Source organism: Sander vitreus, chromosome 12 (assembly GCF_031162955.1).
Source record: "Sander vitreus isolate 19-12246 chromosome 12, sanVit1, whole genome shotgun sequence".
NCBI lineage: Eukaryota > Metazoa > Chordata > Actinopteri > Perciformes > Percidae > Sander > Sander vitreus.
In genome coordinates, this window is record NC_135866.1 from 5,310,993 (window position 1) to 5,329,948 (window position 18,956).

The 18,956-nt window shown below is 42.1% G+C and overlaps 3 protein-coding genes and 1 non-coding gene across 5 annotated transcripts in view; all 4 read left to right on the forward strand.

Moving 5' to 3' along the window:
• Nucleotides 1-1,825, forward strand: part of atp1a2a (ATPase Na+/K+ transporting subunit alpha 2a) — a 48,381-nt gene extending 46,556 nt beyond the window's left edge. Inside the window, exons 23-24 of the mRNA XM_078264378.1 lie at nt 34-125; nt 1,797-1,825. Coding sequence (XP_078120504.1) covers nt 34-125; nt 1,797-1,825 — 121 coding nt within the window. The remainder of the gene's footprint in view (nt 1-33; nt 126-1,796) is intronic.
• A 4,094-nt stretch (nt 1,826-5,919) lies between these two features.
• sdhc (succinate dehydrogenase complex, subunit C, integral membrane protein) lies at nt 5,920-11,907 on the forward strand. The gene is made up of 6 exons (XM_078264356.1): nt 5,920-5,984; nt 6,533-6,598; nt 6,778-6,879; nt 10,136-10,197; nt 11,267-11,430; nt 11,665-11,907. Exons 1-6 carry the CDS (start codon nt 5,968-5,970, stop codon nt 11,767-11,769), a joined length of 516 nt encoding a protein of 171 aa, XP_078120482.1. The 5' UTR covers nt 5,920-5,967; the 3' UTR covers nt 11,770-11,907.
• A 1,769-nt stretch (nt 11,908-13,676) lies between these two features.
• On the forward strand, nt 13,677-13,750 carry trnar-ucu (transfer RNA arginine (anticodon UCU)). Its single transcript has one exon. It is a non-coding gene; the product is annotated as a tRNA-Arg (tRNA).
• A 2,087-nt stretch (nt 13,751-15,837) lies between these two features.
• The window catches only part of cadm3 (cell adhesion molecule 3), a 93,674-nt gene continuing 90,555 nt past the window's right edge, over nt 15,838-18,956 (forward strand). For both annotated transcript variants that reach the window (XM_078264116.1, XM_078264115.1), the window contains exons 1-2: nt 15,838-16,124; nt 17,674-17,831. In XM_078264116.1, the coding sequence (XP_078120242.1) occupies nt 17,741-17,831 (91 nt within the window). In that variant the 5' untranslated portion in view covers nt 15,838-16,124; nt 17,674-17,740. The remainder of the gene's footprint in view (nt 16,125-17,673; nt 17,832-18,956) is intronic.

The following is an 18,956-nucleotide window of genomic DNA, read 5'->3' on the forward strand; positions in this document are numbered from 1 at the left end:
CCCTGTTATATGCTCTGTCTCTCTTCCTCTCAGGCCCCTGTGGTGGTTCTGTGCCTTCCCATACAGTCTTCTCATCTTCATTTATGATGAGGTCCGTAAATTAATTCTGAGGAGGAGCCCCGGAGGTAAGCAGTTATTAAGAGAAACCAAGATTAAAAAGGTTTCAACCTTCTTTGTCTTGTTAATAAGCTGAAAGAAAAAAAAGAATAGCCAAGTGATGGCGTAGTGATTGACACCCCTATCTCAGGAAACACCAGCCATTTTCTATCAAGACCTTTTCTCCCCTCCCCTGTACCTCTCTCAGACTTCCTACTGTCCTTGTTTAAAAAAAAAAATACACATTCTAAAAGAGTAGACTGTCTGCTCCTTTAAGGACACACTGATAGTCGCTACAGCTCTGCTCTGCCGATGTGACCTGGAGGATCCCAGCATGCATTTGACAGACAGTGACACGCAGTCGAAGATAGAGTTCAATGTCATCTAAAGCAAGCACATAAAACTTCTATAAAAAAAAACAACATAGGACTGTTTTGAACTCAGCTAAAAAAGGAAAGTAGGGTACCAATTTTACAAAACACTGTCAGTAGCAACTAGTTTAAGTTTGTAAGTTTATTTGATTAGACAATGCACATTAATCAACATTTCTGTAAATGCGCCAGTGTTAGCCAGTCAGCTAATTTTCAACTGTAGTCCTAATTACCTAGCATTGTACAGCACCCAACTGTGGATGATTATCGTCGACAAAGGATGTAAGCTTTAATTGTGGTGTTATGCTCACTGTTGCCGGCTGTCATGTTGAAATCTCTGGCAGATTTTAAACATGGTTATTGTCATTTTTTACATATATCATAAAGCAATTTCCATTTAAAAGTTATTTTTTACTCTTATCACAGCAGCTGAAAACTATCAGGCTTTTTAAAAGCTGCAGCCTCTGCAACACTTGACTGATTACTGTTTGTCTTCTAGGTTTGATTTCTGACTAAATAGCATCTAAATGCACCGCTGTCTGGCACTTTGCTCAGGAATTCAATTTGATAGATGGAGCATAAAATCACGGCAAATAAACAAGAAAACATTCAACGGTGAAAATCACACCTCACCAGTGGAATCTAATTTGATCTGATTCTTAGGCCAAGGGCTGCATCTGCACTAGATATCAACCAAACTTTTTCAATATGTCTTGCTAATGAACATGACATAAAACATAAGCCCTTTCTTATTTTGTTGATAGAAGCAGTGAAGAAATATGTTCATAGATGATTGCCCAAAACGTTTCGTGATTCTCCTATTGGTCTGAAGATAAAAACCTTAAGCAGCATGTTAAAAGGTCTGACATGCAGTAATCTTTATGGATTTAACTGAACATATGTTAAACTTGCACCATGAAACAGATTATACCTGTCAAATAGCAACAGGAAACAGTAGAGAATGACGAGAAAGGAAATTAAAGCAAGCTGATGAAAACTCTTGAGATATGCCCCAAAGATCATAAACATGATATGGACACACTACAATAGCTCCCAGTCTGTTCACTGCCACAGCGTTTCAGCTGATGAGGGCCAAGACATGGGGAGAATAATACAATTCATCGTGACAGTTAATCATTTCTGTTAATCTGTGTGTCACGGGCTGCTGATCATATTCTTAGAGTTATAAGGGGATTCATTTGGAAATGTAGAGACAAAGGAAATGAGATGAATACAAATAGAGCGATACAAAAGGATATTATGAAAACTGCTCGCGTGTCATTTTGGTCTGACACTTTCTCTCTCTCTTTCTTTCTGTCTCTCTTCCAGGTTGGGTGGAGAAGGAGACATATTATTAATATTCAGAAAATGTCAGTTTGAAGTGTGTGTGTGTGTGTGTGTGTGCGCGCGCGTATGTGAATTTGTGTGTGTGATCGTGAGGGTAGAACTGTGTGTGTCTGTCAGTTGTAATATTGCATGGATCAGTTCACAAATCTGATTATCATAAAAAATACTGCTGAAAATAGGCTTTTGATTGTGCTTTGAGTTTTTCTTTTTTCTTTTCTCAGAAAACATTTCCAGCAAAACAATGGTAATGTATACCTGTGTGCCTTACGTATATAAACTGTTCCCAAAGTGACATATCATGGCCTGTGTGGCTCTAAAGGAATACCAAAGTTGTTCATCGTGTGTAATGTACCAAATAAAAATGTATTCCAAAATATTTCAGGCCATCTTTTGAATTGTTATACAATGATATTGTGGTCAGTAGTTTTTCTTATTGGGACAGGGTTAGTGATCAACTTGTCAATTTGAATATGTAGGATGCCACATGTACCAAAATTTGTAATGTTTTCCAAATCACTAGATCTGCCTTTACTGTAAGTGTATCAGTTGATGCTACACAGGCCACACTAAGAACTAATGTATTGGTGAGGGCAGATATATCAGTTTCAGCGTATTTGCCAGCCAATAAGTACAGTAACAAGAAACTGCTGCACAAAATTGCTAAAAGATTATTTAGAAACTGTAAGTTGTTCATCAGAGAGCACTGACAAATTCATTTTTTAATGTCCTTAATGCAAATCTTGGTCCCAGTTATTTTACACACATCAATAATGTTATGCGTATAGATGTCTAGGTAGTTTTTGATTATAAAGCAGGTCCAGGTGCTACATGAATACTGTGAAAGTATCAAAATACTGGATGCACAGAGAAATGCACACTGAGCCTTTAAAATGAGATGTCATTTCTGTACGGTTGTGATGTCACAACTTTACTAGAAAGACATTTATCATGTCTAAACAATCCAGGTAGGCTGACCACGAGCTACGAAATTGTGAAAGTTTTTGATCTGAGACGTCTCTGATTGGTGGAACTCGTGTTACCATGGAAATGTTTACTGTACCTGCGACATTTAGAGCGGCTTCTACTATTGAAGTCCATGATAGTTTCTGTACACAGTCTTGTACCTTGGCCTTTTTTGCCATTTTCAAAATGTTATTTTGCGCAAATCAAATGTTTTATGGTCATGATTTATCTTGTAGCTGGTTGGCTTGGTTCCAGGCTTAAAACTCTTTAGAAGCAATTAATGAAACCGTCAATGGAGATATTGAACGGGAAAAAACACTTCAGGAACCAGAGCTGTTAAAAAAGTGGACGGTCACTGTTGAGCTCTATGACGGTGCAGAGACTCAGAGAGTCAGAATCAGAAACGCTGACCAATCAGAGCAGACTGTAGTTTTTCAGGTGGGGGGCGTAATGAGACAGGCGCTTAAACGGAGCGTTTCAGACAGACACATATACAGGTATATGCAGACGGACAGTATGAGAAAAACAATTAGTTTTTTGAACCTTAAAGCATGTGCACGTGTTCCAGTAGAAACCCAAAAAATACAAGTATGAACCTCAAAATTAGCATAATTAAGGGTGGTGTCCTAGAGGTTAAAGAAGTGAGCTTGTGACCAGGATGGTCGCTGGTTCAAACCCCAGACCAACAGCATAGAGTCTGGGTGGGGAAAGTGAAAGAGCAGCACTTTGTCCCTCCCTCATTACCACCGCTGAGGTGCCCTTGAGCAAGGCCCTTATTAATATTGGTCAGGCTCTGCTTATGCTCATATCTTCCTGATCTCATCATCCATTATGCATGTCCTCATGTCTTCTATTCACTGGACACTCGTTACCTTACTGTCAAAAATAGTCAACATGAAATCGACAAGCAGCCGAGCATTCTCCTCCCGAGTCGTTCAGCTCTGGAAGTCTTTGTGAAAGCTATTTGTTTCAAAAGCAATGTAAAAATGATTCCAAAAGTTTGTAAGAAAGGGGTTTAACTCCCATGTAACCAATCTAAACCTTGTCTACTTGGAGTCCTACATGGTCTAATCTTATACTTTCTGCAACATTAATATAGGACCAGGCCATTGGGAACCCAGGCTAGCCCTCCTTCTGGGCATCATTAACCTTACTACGCGTTTGCTATCTTTATGAGTGTGTATGTTGATGTCTGAGTGGGGCTTGTTTCAATACTTGCCAACTCAATGTCACATTGACCATTTGATTGTTGTGCAGGGTGTACTGAATACTAAAATTGGGGCTCCATCTTTAAGTTGGGATGAATTTTATTTCGTCATATAAAAATGTTCTTGTGACTTTTCTCTGGTCTTTAAGGTTGCTGGTGCAGTTATAACTGTTTAGGTTGGACTGTCATGTTGTACCTACTTGCAGTTTCTCTCATTTGGTCATATCATTTTTGTTGTTTCCTTGCTTTGTTTTGTCTCACACTGTTGCAACATTTCATTTTCCAATTCCTTGATATTTATTCATTGGGTTGTGTTGTATAAATACATTATATTGTTTAGAAGCATTTACCAATGGCATGTAATTATATAAATACAACAGTTACACAATTAAATATTTTAATTGTGCTTATTTTTTCCGCTTATTTTTTCCGATTGTTATTGGTCTATCCCAGGACAAAATAAAACATAAAATCCTCACAACCACAGAATGTGTGGCATTTTTTCTTTTAAAATGTCTTCAATGATTAATTGAGTATCAAAATAGTAGCTGATCCACTAATCGATTAATCAACTAGGCCAATTGTTTCAGCTCTAAATAAAAATAGTACTACTAGTAGTAGTTTTACATTTTACTTAAGCAGATATTTATTTTATTTAAATATATCTGTATTTTATTTATTTTTAAGCTATACCCAGCTATTTATTGCCATCTATTTAAGCAGGAAAGGGGAGAGACAATAGACAAATTGCTTTACTGGCTCAGCAATAAGATAAGTATAAACTTTATTAATCCCAAGGAAAATTGCTTTGCTGCAGTTGCAATACAAAGTTGAAAGAGTGCAAGTAGAAAGAGTGCAAATCCAAAATATATACAATAGCCTACAATCCAAAAATCAGTATGCATCATTAAAATAGGCTATAAACAGGTTAACGGTTTGAATCAGTCTGGGTTGCATGTAGATATGCCACCCCCAGATATCTCTAGTAGTAGTAGGGAGTTGGGTTGGGAACCAGAGGGTTGCTGGTTCAAGTCCCCATACGGACCAGAGTATGGTGGTGGACTGGTAGCTGGAGAGGTGCCAGTTCACCTGCTGGGCACTGCCAAGGTGCTCTTGAGCAATGCACCGATCCCCAACTGCTCGGGGCGCCTTTCCATGGGCAGCCCCCTCACTCTGACATCTCTCCATTAGTGCATGTATAGTAGAGGATGGATACCCGAACCGAGGGTTCGGACAGATATTTAGAAATGATGTTCGGGTTCGGGTAGGGCTCGGTCACATCAGCGCGATAAGGCATTGCACATTTTAAATTTAAAAAAGCTTATTATGTAGGTGCGCGCCTGTGTTAACGTGCGCTTGTTGCGCCATGTGCACTGATGCGCTCATCTGTTGACATTTCCGAATGCCTTCCTACAGTTGCTTAATAAAAGCGGGCTTTCCACACAAACACATTAGTATGAGAAAAAAACGAGACTTTAACTGTCGGGCTCGGACATAAATATCTTAATGCCTGTCGGGCTCGGGCCGGGTTCGGTTACTGCTCTGTCGGACGAGGGCTGGGCTCGGACAGAAAAATGCGGCCCGATCCGCACTCTATAGGTAGGCCTACTGAGCATGTGTGTGTAATTCAGGCCTCTGTATAATACTGTAATAACAACACAGTGAAAACATTGTAATTTACAATAAATTATAAATTATTATTATTATTATTATTATTATTATTATTATTATTATTATTATTATTATTATTATTATTATTATTATCATGTATGTGTCACAGTTAATACGGAACGAAGACAGACGAGCATGCTCATACATTTGAATGACAAAAAAGGTATGTGGAAATCACAGCCAACGTAAACATGATCACCTCACTCCGACCGAGCCTGACCTTAAAAAAACAACCCTTCAAGGATTTCATTTACGTAACCGGTCAGAACATCAACATCCGTCAACGTCACTTCCGTTCACTGCTTGTCAAAGATGGCGCTGCTTCTAAGGTCAGTACATCTGTGCTACATAATGTTTGTGCTCGGGGAAACATGTTATGTCAAATAGAAGCCTTTACAGCATAAAAGCGTTACGGTTTAGGACAACCCGCCCAAGTGTATCTTTTTACCTTGGTGTATTGTCCTTATTTAATGTAAATATGGTGTGACTCCGCGCTAGCTGATGTTAGCTAGCGGGCTAACTCTAGCTGTTTTTCGGGTATTTCAAAGCTAGGAGAGTGGACTTTGGCTCTTGGTAGAATTAATGACAGACTCGAGAGGTGTTAGTTGCTGCATTAGGCCTACATATGGGCGTTGTATGACCGTTAATAAACTCGGCTTCCTAATTGGAATTGTTGGTCTGGTTTAATTTAGAGTTAACGTTAACTGACTGTTTAGCTAACGTTACATTGCTACGCTGTCGTACCTTTATGACACTATCAACTAGCTACGTAGATAGTGTTTATCGTACTTTGTCTACTTTCATTGACCTTAGGTGGCTTCTGCAAGGCCTGATAGCAAGTAAAAACTTAATTCTAACACTTGTTTCTTGTGTAAAGGACGTTGGCCCGACAGGGTGTCTGTCTCTCCAGACCCTGTGTTGCCCAGAGTGTCTTCAATAGACAGTAAGTTTTGTGTGTGTGTGCGCGTGCGTGCGTGTGAGAGAGAACGAGACAACAATGTTCACATAAATACACTGCCTCAAAAAGTAGTGATACGGCTACATGCTAAAACCTATGGACTGTACATTGTTCTACTGTAAACTTCTGTACTTCTGTAAACTAAAATGTTTTTCTCCCTACAGTGCTGCTCCAATGGGAACCACAGCTAAGGACGAGATGAACAAGTTTTGGGCCAAAAATTCCAAATTAAACAGACCCATGTCTCCTCATCTCACCATTTACAAGTACGTACTCTGTCACGTCTGTAGCCTGTTTTGTCCAGGAAATAATCTCAAGTAAAGATGGAGATGACTCAGTTGTTAAGGCTGATTCATGCTTCTGTGTTAAATCTACGCCGCGGCTACGTACGTAGGTACATGGAGATACAGACCCTACGCCAGACCCTACGCCGTAGCCTGCAAAAGAATTCTACCACAATTTCAGATCATACAGTCTTATAATTCTTAAAAAACAGCAAGACGAGCCACCATTACCAGAGATTTTCATGCTTTTGGATACATGTAGTGCAATGAGCAACTTGATATACTGTCTAGGGCTGGATTTGAATATTACTTACTTTCAACTCTTTAGATATGCGTTTTTTAGTAGATAACAGAATCCTTAAAATTCATGCCTTTTTGATTAAACCAAAAGACACGTGTTGCAGCACAGTGTTTCCATTTCAGCTCAGTGTGAGAGTCTTTACTAGTTCATCTCGTTCTGAATGGGGGAAAAACGGGAAAAGTTTTAAAGGGAAATTTTACAGTTCAAGGTGTTTTCACTGTTTATTTGTTGAACTGTTTCACTGTTTTTCAAGTTCAATACTTGCAACATCTTTCCAAAAGACAATGATCGTGATTTCAACATTTTTTTTTCCCCCCCCATAATTGATCAGCCTTACATGCAGGCTCAAATTCAACCGTGGTGTTCCGTTGGGATTAAGCTATGAGCAGAAGTAAAGTCTGCTAGCTGCTAGGCCGTCCATCTCAGCCGAGAACGAAGGAATGTCAAAAATATTCGCTACAGAATCTCCGAAGCTTAAAAAAAACAGAAAGAAAGAAAGAAATGGATTATCCTAAAACATTCAATAAAGAAAATAATTTGTTTTCAGTATGTGCCTAATTTCACACTAATTTCACACATCTGGGATCTTTCTTACGGCCAATCTATGTCAGCGCACTTTGTTTTTGACACCCAACATTGGCTGGTTTAATCATTGGTGATCTAGTGATTTAGATCATACCCTTTAACCTGTTTTAAGTTGCTCTGTATGCATTTGCTTAAAGGTCCCATGGCATGAACATTTCACTTAATGAGGTTTTTTAACATTAATGTGAGTTCCCCTAGCCTGCCTATGGTCCCCCAGTGGCTAGACATGGTGATAGGTGTAAACCAAGCCCTGGGTATCCTGCTCTGCCTTTTGAGAAAATGAAAGCTCAGATGGGCCGATGTGGAATCTCCTCCTTATGACGTCATAAGGAGGAAGGTTACCTCCCCTTTCTCTGCTTTGCCCGCCCAGTGAATTTGGCCCGCCCATGAGGAAGAGAGAGACATCATGGCTTGAAAACAAGCAAAGTGGCAGTTGGTCAAGGTCACCCGTCACCCCCCCCCCTTATTTAAAGCTACAGACACAGAAATGGCACATCCTAAGTATTGTCATAGTATCCATGTCATAGGACCTTTAATTTCTAACTGGACATGTAGACAATTGAATCTGTAGGTTTAGGTTAGGACGGCTTGATTATGGAAAAAATCATAATCAGTTTTTTTGGCCAATTTAGAAATCGCGATTATTTAAAACGATTACTCAGTGACTTTTGGAAAGATGTTGCATTTATATAACTTTAAAACAGTTAAATCAACAGTGGAAAGACCTTAAACTGTGAAATTTCCCTATATACTTTTCCTGTTGAATTCCCCTTCAGAACACAAGACAAAATAAGAGTTTACTTGCAAAATGTGATGTGCAAAATAATCACCCTAGTGTAAGTGAAAGTGTCAATTGTTATTTACTTTCATTTAAAATGTAAATGACCTCCCATGGCTTGCAGCTTAGCCCTATGAATCTCTTAACCACTTTGAGTTAGCACTGCTGCCTGCAGCTGAAAAAATCTGAAGAGTACTTTTTTACTTTCTGTACCGCTGTATGTTGTAGTGATGCAGCTTGCCAGGCTGAGCCTAACCTGAAACAACACGGTTTTAAAACACCAAGTAAAAGCCAGTGAAGGCTCAATGCTTCGATGTGTTTTGGAGTGTGTTTCAACCACATATACACTCACCCAAAGGAATATTAGGAACACCTGTACAATTTCTTGTTAATGCAATTATCTAACCAACCAATCACATGGCAGCTGCTTCAATGCATTCAGGGGTGTGGTCCTGTTCAAGACAATCTCCTGAACTTCAAACTGAATGTCAGAATGGGAAAGAAAGGTGGTCTGAGTATTTCACAATCTGCTCAGTTACTGGGATTTTCACGCCCAACCATTTCTAGGGTTTACAAAGAATGGTCTGAAAAAGGAAAAACATCCAGTATGCGGCAGTCCTGTGGCCAAAAATGCCTTGTTGATGCTAGAGGTCAGAGGAGAATGGGCCGAGTGATTCAAGCTGATAGAAGATCAACTTTGACTCAAATAACCACTCGTTACAACTGAGGTATGCAGCAACACGAACAACTTTGAGGCGGATGGGCTACACCAGCAGAAGACCCTACCGGGTACCACTCATCTCCACTACAAATAGGAAAATGAGGCTACAGTTTGTACAAGCTCACCAACATTAGACAGTTGAAGACTGGAAAAATGTTGCCTTGTCTGATGAGTCTTGATGTCTGTTGAGACATTCAGCTGGTAGAGTCAGAATTTGGCGTAAACAGAATGAGAACATGGATCCGTCATGCCTTGTTACCACTGTGCAGGCTGGTGGTGGTGGTGGTGTAATGGCATGGGGGATGCTATCCTATAGGGCTGCAACTAACGATTATTTTCATAGTCGATTAATCTATTGATTAGTTGTTTGATCTATAAAAATGTCAAAACGTGAAAAAATGTGGATCAGTGTTTCCCAAAGCCTAAGATGACGTCCTCAAATTTCTTGTTTTGTCCAAAACTCAAAGGTATTCAGTTTACTGTCACAGAGGAGAGAAGAAACTAGAAGACATTCACATTTAACAAGCTGGAATCAGAGAAATCTTATATTTTTTTTAATAAAAAAATGACTCAAACGATTAATCGATTATCAAAATAGTTGGCGATTAATTTAATAGTTGACAACTAATCGATTAATCGATGTATCGTTGCACCTCTACTATCATATCAATATGGGCCAACATTTCTAAAGAATGCTTCCAGCACCTTGTTGAATCAATGCCACAAAGAAGTAAGGCAGTTCTGAAGGCGAAAGGGGGTAAAACACGGTAATGGTATGGTGTTCCTAATAATCCTTAAGGTGATGTATATCTCCTATTAAAAGTAAATGTGTGGCCTTTTCTTTGTGTTTCAGGTGGTCTGTCCCCATGGTGATGTCCATCACATTCAGAGGAACTGGAGTGGGGCTCAGTGGAGGTAACACATCTGTTTTTTCTTTGTCATCCATGACTAAGGTCATAGACATGCTTGTGAATATTTTTCCTTCTGTAGTTAGTTTACTCCTTAAAATACCCACATTATCCCACCAAAAAAACAACACTTGATGATACATGTGTTATTCTAACATCAAGTGAAGCTATTCTACTGCCAATGTCAGCTTTTAATTGACCCTGAAAATCTCTTCAGGGCATTTTAGTCCACTATTGATTTCTGCTAAGAGCATTTAAAATCAGAAGTTGTTGAATACAATTCAACCATTGGCTAATACTGGACTGCTAAGCTTGTATTCATTTGCCTGGTGTAAAGGTTGAGCCTATGTTGCTATGACATCGTACAGCAGTATTGCTGACCTTGATGTACCATGCTGTAAAAGCTGGGTCCAATTTTGTTTATATGTTCATGGGTTCAATAAAGTTCAGCACCCTCAACAGTCACTTACTATGTCTCGTCTTTCTATCAAAACGTGCTTAATCACCAAAATCACCTTTCTGTCCGCCTTGCAAAGGGCTGGTAGAAGAAAAGAATGACCTGCTGAGAGTCATATTTAAAAGCCATATGGATTTATATAAAATTATCATATTTGTGGTGTTTAATATGTAGATATTTTGCCTTTCAGTGCTATTTTGCATATGGAATAAAAATCTGAATTATTTAGCATGTGTGTGTATTTCAGGCCTGTGTGTAGTGTGTTCTAACAACAGAGTGGGAAAATCTTTAAATTTTCCCTCTGGGGATCAATAAAGTATAAATTCTTATTTATTTTAAAAGTTGTCTGTTCACATATGCTTACTTTTGGTTGCTTTTGTGCAACTCTACCTTTTGTGTTTACATTGATTGACACCTGCTGTGTTTCAACAAGGAATGTTTCCTCTGCCATTATGCATTTTTAATCATCCAGACGCATGGTGGTAGCACGTTGGTCCTTGACGTGTGTTCATTTCTCATGTATTGCTTTCTCTCTAAAAGGCATGCATGCCCAACGTGACACCCATTCACATCCACACCTTATCCAATCGTTGGTCTCATTACTTCTGTCTGTGTCTAGCTATCTCAGCCTTTGCCTTGGCAGCGCTGGTATTACCGGAAAGTTACCCCTACTACCTGGACTTGATCCACTCGCTATCCGTCGGCCCCTATCTCATTGGGTTGGCCAAGTTCGGCCTCGCCCTCCCTGTGTCTTTCCACACCTATAATGGCATCCGCCACTTGGTAAGACTTAATACATTTTTTTTTTTTTTTTGTCATACTTGAGTATATTTGAGACATTTAGTAGTTTGTTGCCATTACAATGTTTGGTTTAGTGTCTGGACTCCTCAGCTTAAGCTTTGTTGTTTGATGTTTGCTTATTTTACTGAACATGTATTTGCTAAGATTCATAATATGGCAGTTCTTGTGCTAATTATCTTCTTTTCTCTTTATTTCTTTATTATTTTTTTAAATCAGTGTTGGGACCTTGGCAAGGGCTTCAGAATCCCAGAGGTGTACCGCACCGGCTACACAGTTATTGGTCTGTCTATCATCACCTCCCTCGCACTGGCTTACCTCTGAGCAGAGAACGAGCAGATGAGCAGTAAGGAAGGGAGAGGGGGAAAGTCAACGGGAATGTGGACTGGATTCACTGTGGGAGTTTTGTGTATTTGTTCTGGTTTCATCAAAGTATTAAATAAAGGATTATATTATGCTGTATGCAGAAAATGTGTTGTGATGTCTTGTCCCTTGGAATTAATTATACTCTGGAAAGCTTTGGGGTCATCAAATGCAGCAAGAGTGCAAATGTGACCCAGTTCTTTCCATACTTGGTTCTCTGTGTGAACAACAACCAGCGTCCAAAATTAGATGCGTCCTACATGTTATATCCTTAAGTAATTTATCTAATCGTTCTGTGACGTCATATTCATTAATCACTTTTCTTAGCCCTTGGTGGTCAGTCCCTCTGTACCTGCCCGTTGTCTCTGTACACAGGAATGTGTGTTTGTGTCTGCGGAGCGGCTGTTTACTGTAGGCTGTCGTTCATATTTTACCTTCTCCAGGCCGCAGCTGCTTAGATGCATTTTTAACATTGGGAAAAAGAGGCTGAAATGTGGAGAGGCAGCCCAGTGGTGGAAGCGCAGTGTGTGAACAGGCTCCTCACCGGCAGCCTGCCTCAGGCCTTACCTCCCACTGAGCCATACAGGAGCTACGCTGCACCTGAACAGCTTTCTTCCTGCAGTGTGAATAAAAGCAAGCCGTGATGTAATGTCAGATCCAACTCCCATTTATGTAGGGTACGGTAACAAGTGCACACTGTTAACAAAACAACAGTAAATGTTCTGGGGAGACGGCTGCACCCATACTGTTATGTACCGGCTCGTTTGAAAATGTGTCCGTTTAAATCAACTGAACTTGCACTGACAAACAACATAACCACTAAGTCTGGTTAGCTTCAACAAAATTGGTTTATCATTTTACCGGTGGCTCGAAGGGAAAATGCTTGTCATCTTGCATTTCTTTTCATTTTGCTGTTGATAAAAAGTACTTATGAGACACACATAGAGGGCACAATATTAACTTATTTAAACACCAGCCAAATGGCTAGTGGATGTTCAGATTTTACCAGCCACTCAATAGATTACCATGTTTTTTTTGGCTGGTGAGTAAAGCAAATCTACCAGCTCCTTGCATTTTTTTTTTTTTACCAGCATTTGGCTTGTGGATGGTGCTAATTTTGTACCTTGCACACATGCTTTTGATAATGTTATATTCTCAGAGCTATATCAGCTCTGTTACTGGACAAACATCTACAAACATGTATGCCTAATGGTTGCCAACTCAAAATAAATGGCACTACAAAAACACTTGTAAAAACTGCTCTGTTTGTGACTTTTTTGGCTGATTGCAGTGAACTTAACATCTAGATGATTGAGTCTAATCCATGCTACAGTATGTGCACATTTCCAGCTGAGTTAAGAAATCCATCTCACTGCTGTTTTCTATTGTAATGGACAGGGAAATTGTTCAAACTCTGCAGGGTTTAAGACTTGATTTGCTTATTGTCTGTTCATACCAAACACTCTGGACATATTTCCATTGTTAGACTAAAACTAACCGAGGTAATAAAAACATGGACTGTTCACCGGAGCTATTCCCTGCAAGCAGTGAGCATTTTGCCTCATAGTTATTGATTCATTTACAATGTTAGCTCTTGCCATCGTTTGGTTCAGCTCCGATAATGTAACCATTATGATGTTTTGACAAGACGAACCAGCGTGAAAGCGATGGGGGATGGAGAGCAGGGACTCGCCTTCTCTATGAGGCATAAGAGAGGAATGATTACGCGGCGGCAGCACCCCCTACCGGGCGGCAAGTTATTATCCACAGCAGGCTGCGGTCCTGATGCTGAGGGATGGTGAAGGATGCTGCACAAGGCTGGGAGGGGGAGTATAAACCCGCTTTTCAACGAAAAAATGTTCGGCACAGTCTCTGTGGCGCAATGGAATAGCGCGCTGGACTTCTAATCCAGAGGCTCCGGGTTCGAGTCCCGGCAGAGATGTGGATGAAAAGGATGTGGCTTTTTGGACAAGAAAGTGGAGATATTGGTTTGTTGCTTTTGCAACTACAATGTACAATGTATCTTACAAGGCTGATGTGATAGATATATAGATAGATAGAGAATGTGTTTATTTCGCAGAGGCCCAATACACATGTGCATCTGGGCTGAATTGTTATAGAAATTTCACATGGACGAGCCTTTTCAGCGCGCAAAGGTCATCTTTAATGTGCAGATTTCAAACGGGCAAAAAGCCTGAAACCATAGCTCCAGTGTAGCAGCACAGCACGGTCTTCGTTACTAGCCTATTACTGTCCAGGTTGCATGCTCGTGCTCATGCTCGTGCTCAGGTCTTACAGTCTTCACGTACAACAGGCACCGCAGGACAACACAGCGCCGTGCAGCCTCGTCGTGTGAAAGTCAGTGGACAGGCGCGCACACTCGCTTGAGCACGGTTTCAGCACCTGGGGCTGTCCACTCATTTTAGCCAGAGCAAAAGCTTTTCTAATGTAGCGCCAAGAACAAAACATTTAAAGCCTTTTACCGTCCTCATAACAAGTGTTTAATGATGCCAGATGCTGCATTCCTTCCATTTGGATTAGAGACAGAGGGAGAGAAATAGACTCCGGTTTACTTTAAACATAAATGACTCATAGTGCCAGGAAATGGTGTAGTCTTAAGATTTGTGTATTCACATTTGGTATTGAATTATACACTGTAACTACAATGTAGCGGTGCAAGTGGAGAATAGGGATTACAATAGCCATTATGTGTTGTTTTTTTTTTATTTGGTGGAATCAGACTAGTGACCTTTCTGGAATCATTTCAAGGAGCCCTGAAGGTGGCCTTTAGTTTCTCAATTAGAAAAACCTAGCCTACATTATACCCAAATCATCACTGAAGGTGGCCTTTAGTTTCTCAATTAGAAAAACCTAGCCTACATTATACCCAAATCATCATTGAAGCCCAGAGCAGCACTACTTCTTTTTTTCAGTGTAAAAAGCAGCTGCTTGCTTGAAGATCTCCCAAACGCCTCGACTAACCCCTCCAGACTCCCCTTGGCTTTTATTGTTTATTATTTTGTATTTTTTCTTCAAACCCACCTCCCCGGTTTCAGTTTGTCACCACTGATTGGGCTGTCGTGCGGCTGCCGCCATCCATGTTTAACCCCATCATGCCTCCCCGCACACAGACCTAATCCGCCAGTAAAACTAATCCTTAATCCTCTCAGGCAAGTTGAACAACTCCCCCTCCCTCCCTCTTTCCTCCATCCCTTGGATGCTGATTCCCAAACGGGCCTGACGCATGAAACGTCAGAAGACTACCCTATGATAGGCTACATTGTGTATTCAAAACTGGCCCTTCAAAAGGGTATCAACATCATGATACATAGACGTTATTGGAGTATTATACAAATTTGGAGGTGATAAGAGATAAAAAATAAAAAAAACCCAGCCCTAATAAAGTCTGAGTCTAAGGCAGTATTGTACAGGTATGGGAAAACTACAATGACACAGAAAAAGTCCCGAAACTCCACAAGGCCAGTAATATCATTACCATATTGCAAATTATCAGGCCTACGGGACATAGTGGCGGCCCTATCTGCAAGATAGGGGTAATACATCCATAATATCGATGATAAGAAACATTATAGGCTACTCAGAACCGTGACAATCAACTTCAGATGACCTCGGCTGCTTCGTTTCAGGAGATACTGTATGTAGGCCTAAATGATAAAATGTTAGGAGGGATACTATACCTACTCAGTATCAAACCTTTAGATAAAGTGAGCAGAGCTATAGCATGGGGAATCCCACAGCAATGTGCCACCACAGGAGATAATACAATCTTATAAAGTGCGATAAGGTCAGTATAGACTCACTGTGAAGTATTATAGGAACATTATGGCTATTTCTCGCTATGGTGAGATCACACTTCTCTATCTGCTCCATCTCCTTCATGTTGATCTCAGCCAGTAGGCCCCTGCTCTGGCCCTGTTATCCCGATGGTACGGGCCAAATCGTATTAAAATCCTCCCTCCCTCCCCCTCCCTCCCTTGTCCCCTCCCCTCCCTCTCGTCTTTCAGACAGACTGTTTTTGCTGCAGTGAACGGCAGCCGTGGAGAGAGAGGAAGAGAGAGAGAGACGGATATACAAACAGAGTGAGAGAGAGAGAAGGAGAGAGAGAGCGCGCGCGGAGGAAAAAGCAAGAAAAACAAAGAGTCAGGAGAAGGAACAAGGAGATTAAAAAGTCGATAAAAACAGATTCAGAGAAGGCTCCGGACCAGCGACTGCTGCGCATCAAAGGAGGGACAGTACTGAGGACCTTACTGGAGACCAGCGCCAACAAAACCCGACTCCGGAGGCGGAATATAACGGTGTGTGTGTGGTTGTTATCGTGCATTGCTTCGCAGTTTGTATTGTAGTCCAGGGTTAGGGAGTCTGTATAGGGCGGACAGGAGACACCTGTCAGTGCTGATGCTTTCCCGTCTCCAGGAATGTGTATGTGTGCGCACTCTGGGTAGGTGGCTTTGTGTGTGTGTGTGTGTGTGTGTGTGTGTGTGTGTGTGTGTGTGTGTGTGTGATCCGTTATGCCTGCCCAGGGAGAGAGCTGTATTCCCCCCCCCCGTTTTTCATCATTTACTCTGAATATGCGTTTTGCTGTCTGGCTGCCTGCGCTGTATACCCGACTCCTCTCCACCTCCTCTTCTCTCCCGGCTCTGTTGGCAATATCGCTCCGTAGCATCCCAACTGCGCGCTGAAGCAGCCACCTCTCCCCAGCCTTCACAAGAGTCTCTAAATCTCACCCCATCAGCCTATTTCTGCAAGTGCGGGAGAAGGTGTTAGAAAACAGGCTTCGACCTGACAAACATTGCTCTGGTGCTCCCGCGGTCCGTCGCAACGATGCAGGCCACCACGAGCTGTTATTATTATCATCATCTTACTATTATTACTCTCCACGTAAGAGCAGACCGCAGTAACTTGTGTTAAAACACGCCCAGTGTTATTTCCCATAGATGCACTTGTTTCCAGTTTTGTTTTCATTTCTCGCCATCACTCACTCAACAGGAAGGGCTGGAGCAACAATAAACACAGCCCCAGAAGCACCCCACCCCTCCTAATCCCCACATCCATCCCACCCCAGCCCCGACCCCACTCCTCCATCCCACCCTCTATCCCCGCCCTAACCGTCCGCCCGTCCCGCAGGCAACACTCCTGCCACGGTTCCCTCTGTGTGTTGGCAATAAAGGGAGCGTTTCGCAGATGGACCGAGAGCTTACCTCGGCGCAGGCCACTGCTATTTTAAGGAATGTGCGTGAGAGAAAACGAGGGAGTGTGTGTTTGACAAGCAGAGTGGGAGAGATAACGAGTATCCGAGCTGCTATTACGCACGTCTGTCCGTCTCCAGTTCTGTGCAAAGCGCACCGTGTATTCTCAGCGGGCGACAGGTGCATCTCTACTGCTGATGTTGTGTTTTATTTCTTTCCCCTTCTCTGTTATTTTTTCCACGACCAACTGAGGGATTGTTGCCTTGCGTTATTTCCAATTAGCGTGAATTAGTTGGAGCTCGTTTATGGGCTGTCCAAGACACTCGTTTTCCTTCCCTCCACATGCGTACATCTTATATATATATGACCCCCCCTCCTCTTCTCTCCTCATTACCACCTATACACCACCACCATCACCCATCCTTTCTGCTGTTTGGCTCTATCACTCCCCCCCCCCCCCTTTTTCCCCTCTCTCTCTCAATCGCCTCTCAGTATGGTATGACACAAGCAGATCGATGAATAGCCATGGAGCAACGGCTGAGCAAGGGGTGGGCCAATCGTTTGTTTAGCAGCAGCCAACCAATGGCAGGGGACACAATTAGTGGCCAGTCGGCTTGCCCTGCTTGTTTTCCTTATCTCTCCACTGCTCTCCCTACAGGTGACACTCCAGAGCTCCTCTGCCCTCCTGAGGATTCAGTGAGACAGGCGGATCTGTGTGCCTGACCATGGCCCTCCCATCAGCCCCCTCCACATTATGGAGTGTCAGCTTATTGATGGTACTGTTCGCAGCTGCGGTTCACAGCAACATTATCTTCGGTAAGCACCTCTCTCTTCCTCTTGATCTGTCAGCCTCCTATTCTCTATATCTGGCTGTGTGTCTCTGGGCCCCCTGACCTCCCCGACCCTCTCTTTCTGTCTCTGGTGGCGCCCCTTATCTGTTGGCTTGAGGCTTTTTTGTTGTTTCCTGTATGATGACAAGGGAATCACTGAGCCATTAATAAGCACATGGGACACTCCCACCTCCCCGGACCCCAGTGGAATTTCTGCCGTTGTTTTTTGAGGAATGTGTGACTTGCACGTGGGCGCAGGACTCCACACACACACACACACACACACACACACACACACACACACACACACACACACACACACACACAGGCACACACACACGCATACTACAGGTCCTTTGCTGTAGTAGCTAACTTGCCCCATGGCTTCCTCTTTTTCCCCTTTCTCTCTCCATGACATCCTTTCACGTTCACCTGTTCACAGCATCTCCGTCTTCACATGTCTCAGAGGTTCATGCAACCTGGAGATAATGGCAACACAAGACTGTGCATGCTTCACACACACACACACACACACACACACACACACACACACACACACACACACACACACACACACACACAGAGCACGGACACAGAGCACGGACACATGACACTCGTCATGGCTGAAGCTCAACATGGGACGAGTTGGGCGTGGCTGAAGCGGATGGTAAGGGAGGATTTGATGAGTGAAGCACTTTGTAATGATATCATCCCTGCTGTGAACACCCAGGGAAGAGAAATACACTGTCCGATAGGCTTTTCCTCTTACATAACACTCAAGCGACTGGCTGACGGTAATACAACCCATAGAGGGCAAATCGTGCCGGTGGCGAAAAGGCGCATCATGATTGTCCCTCAATCCATAGAAAATTGATTGACTCAGGTAGAATCCTGTTGGCATTTTCTCATTACAGTAAGGATTTAATTGCTCTGAGTGTTTGGCAAAGAACCGTGAGATGATATTGCAGGCAAGAAGGCTTCTAATAGACGTTCCCTGATTTGCATTTGCAATATATATTCTCAGAGGCCCCTTGCACTCACTTGTGCACACCCACACAATTTCACAAATCGGTAAATGCACATGCATGGAGTGGACACATGCACAGTGTAC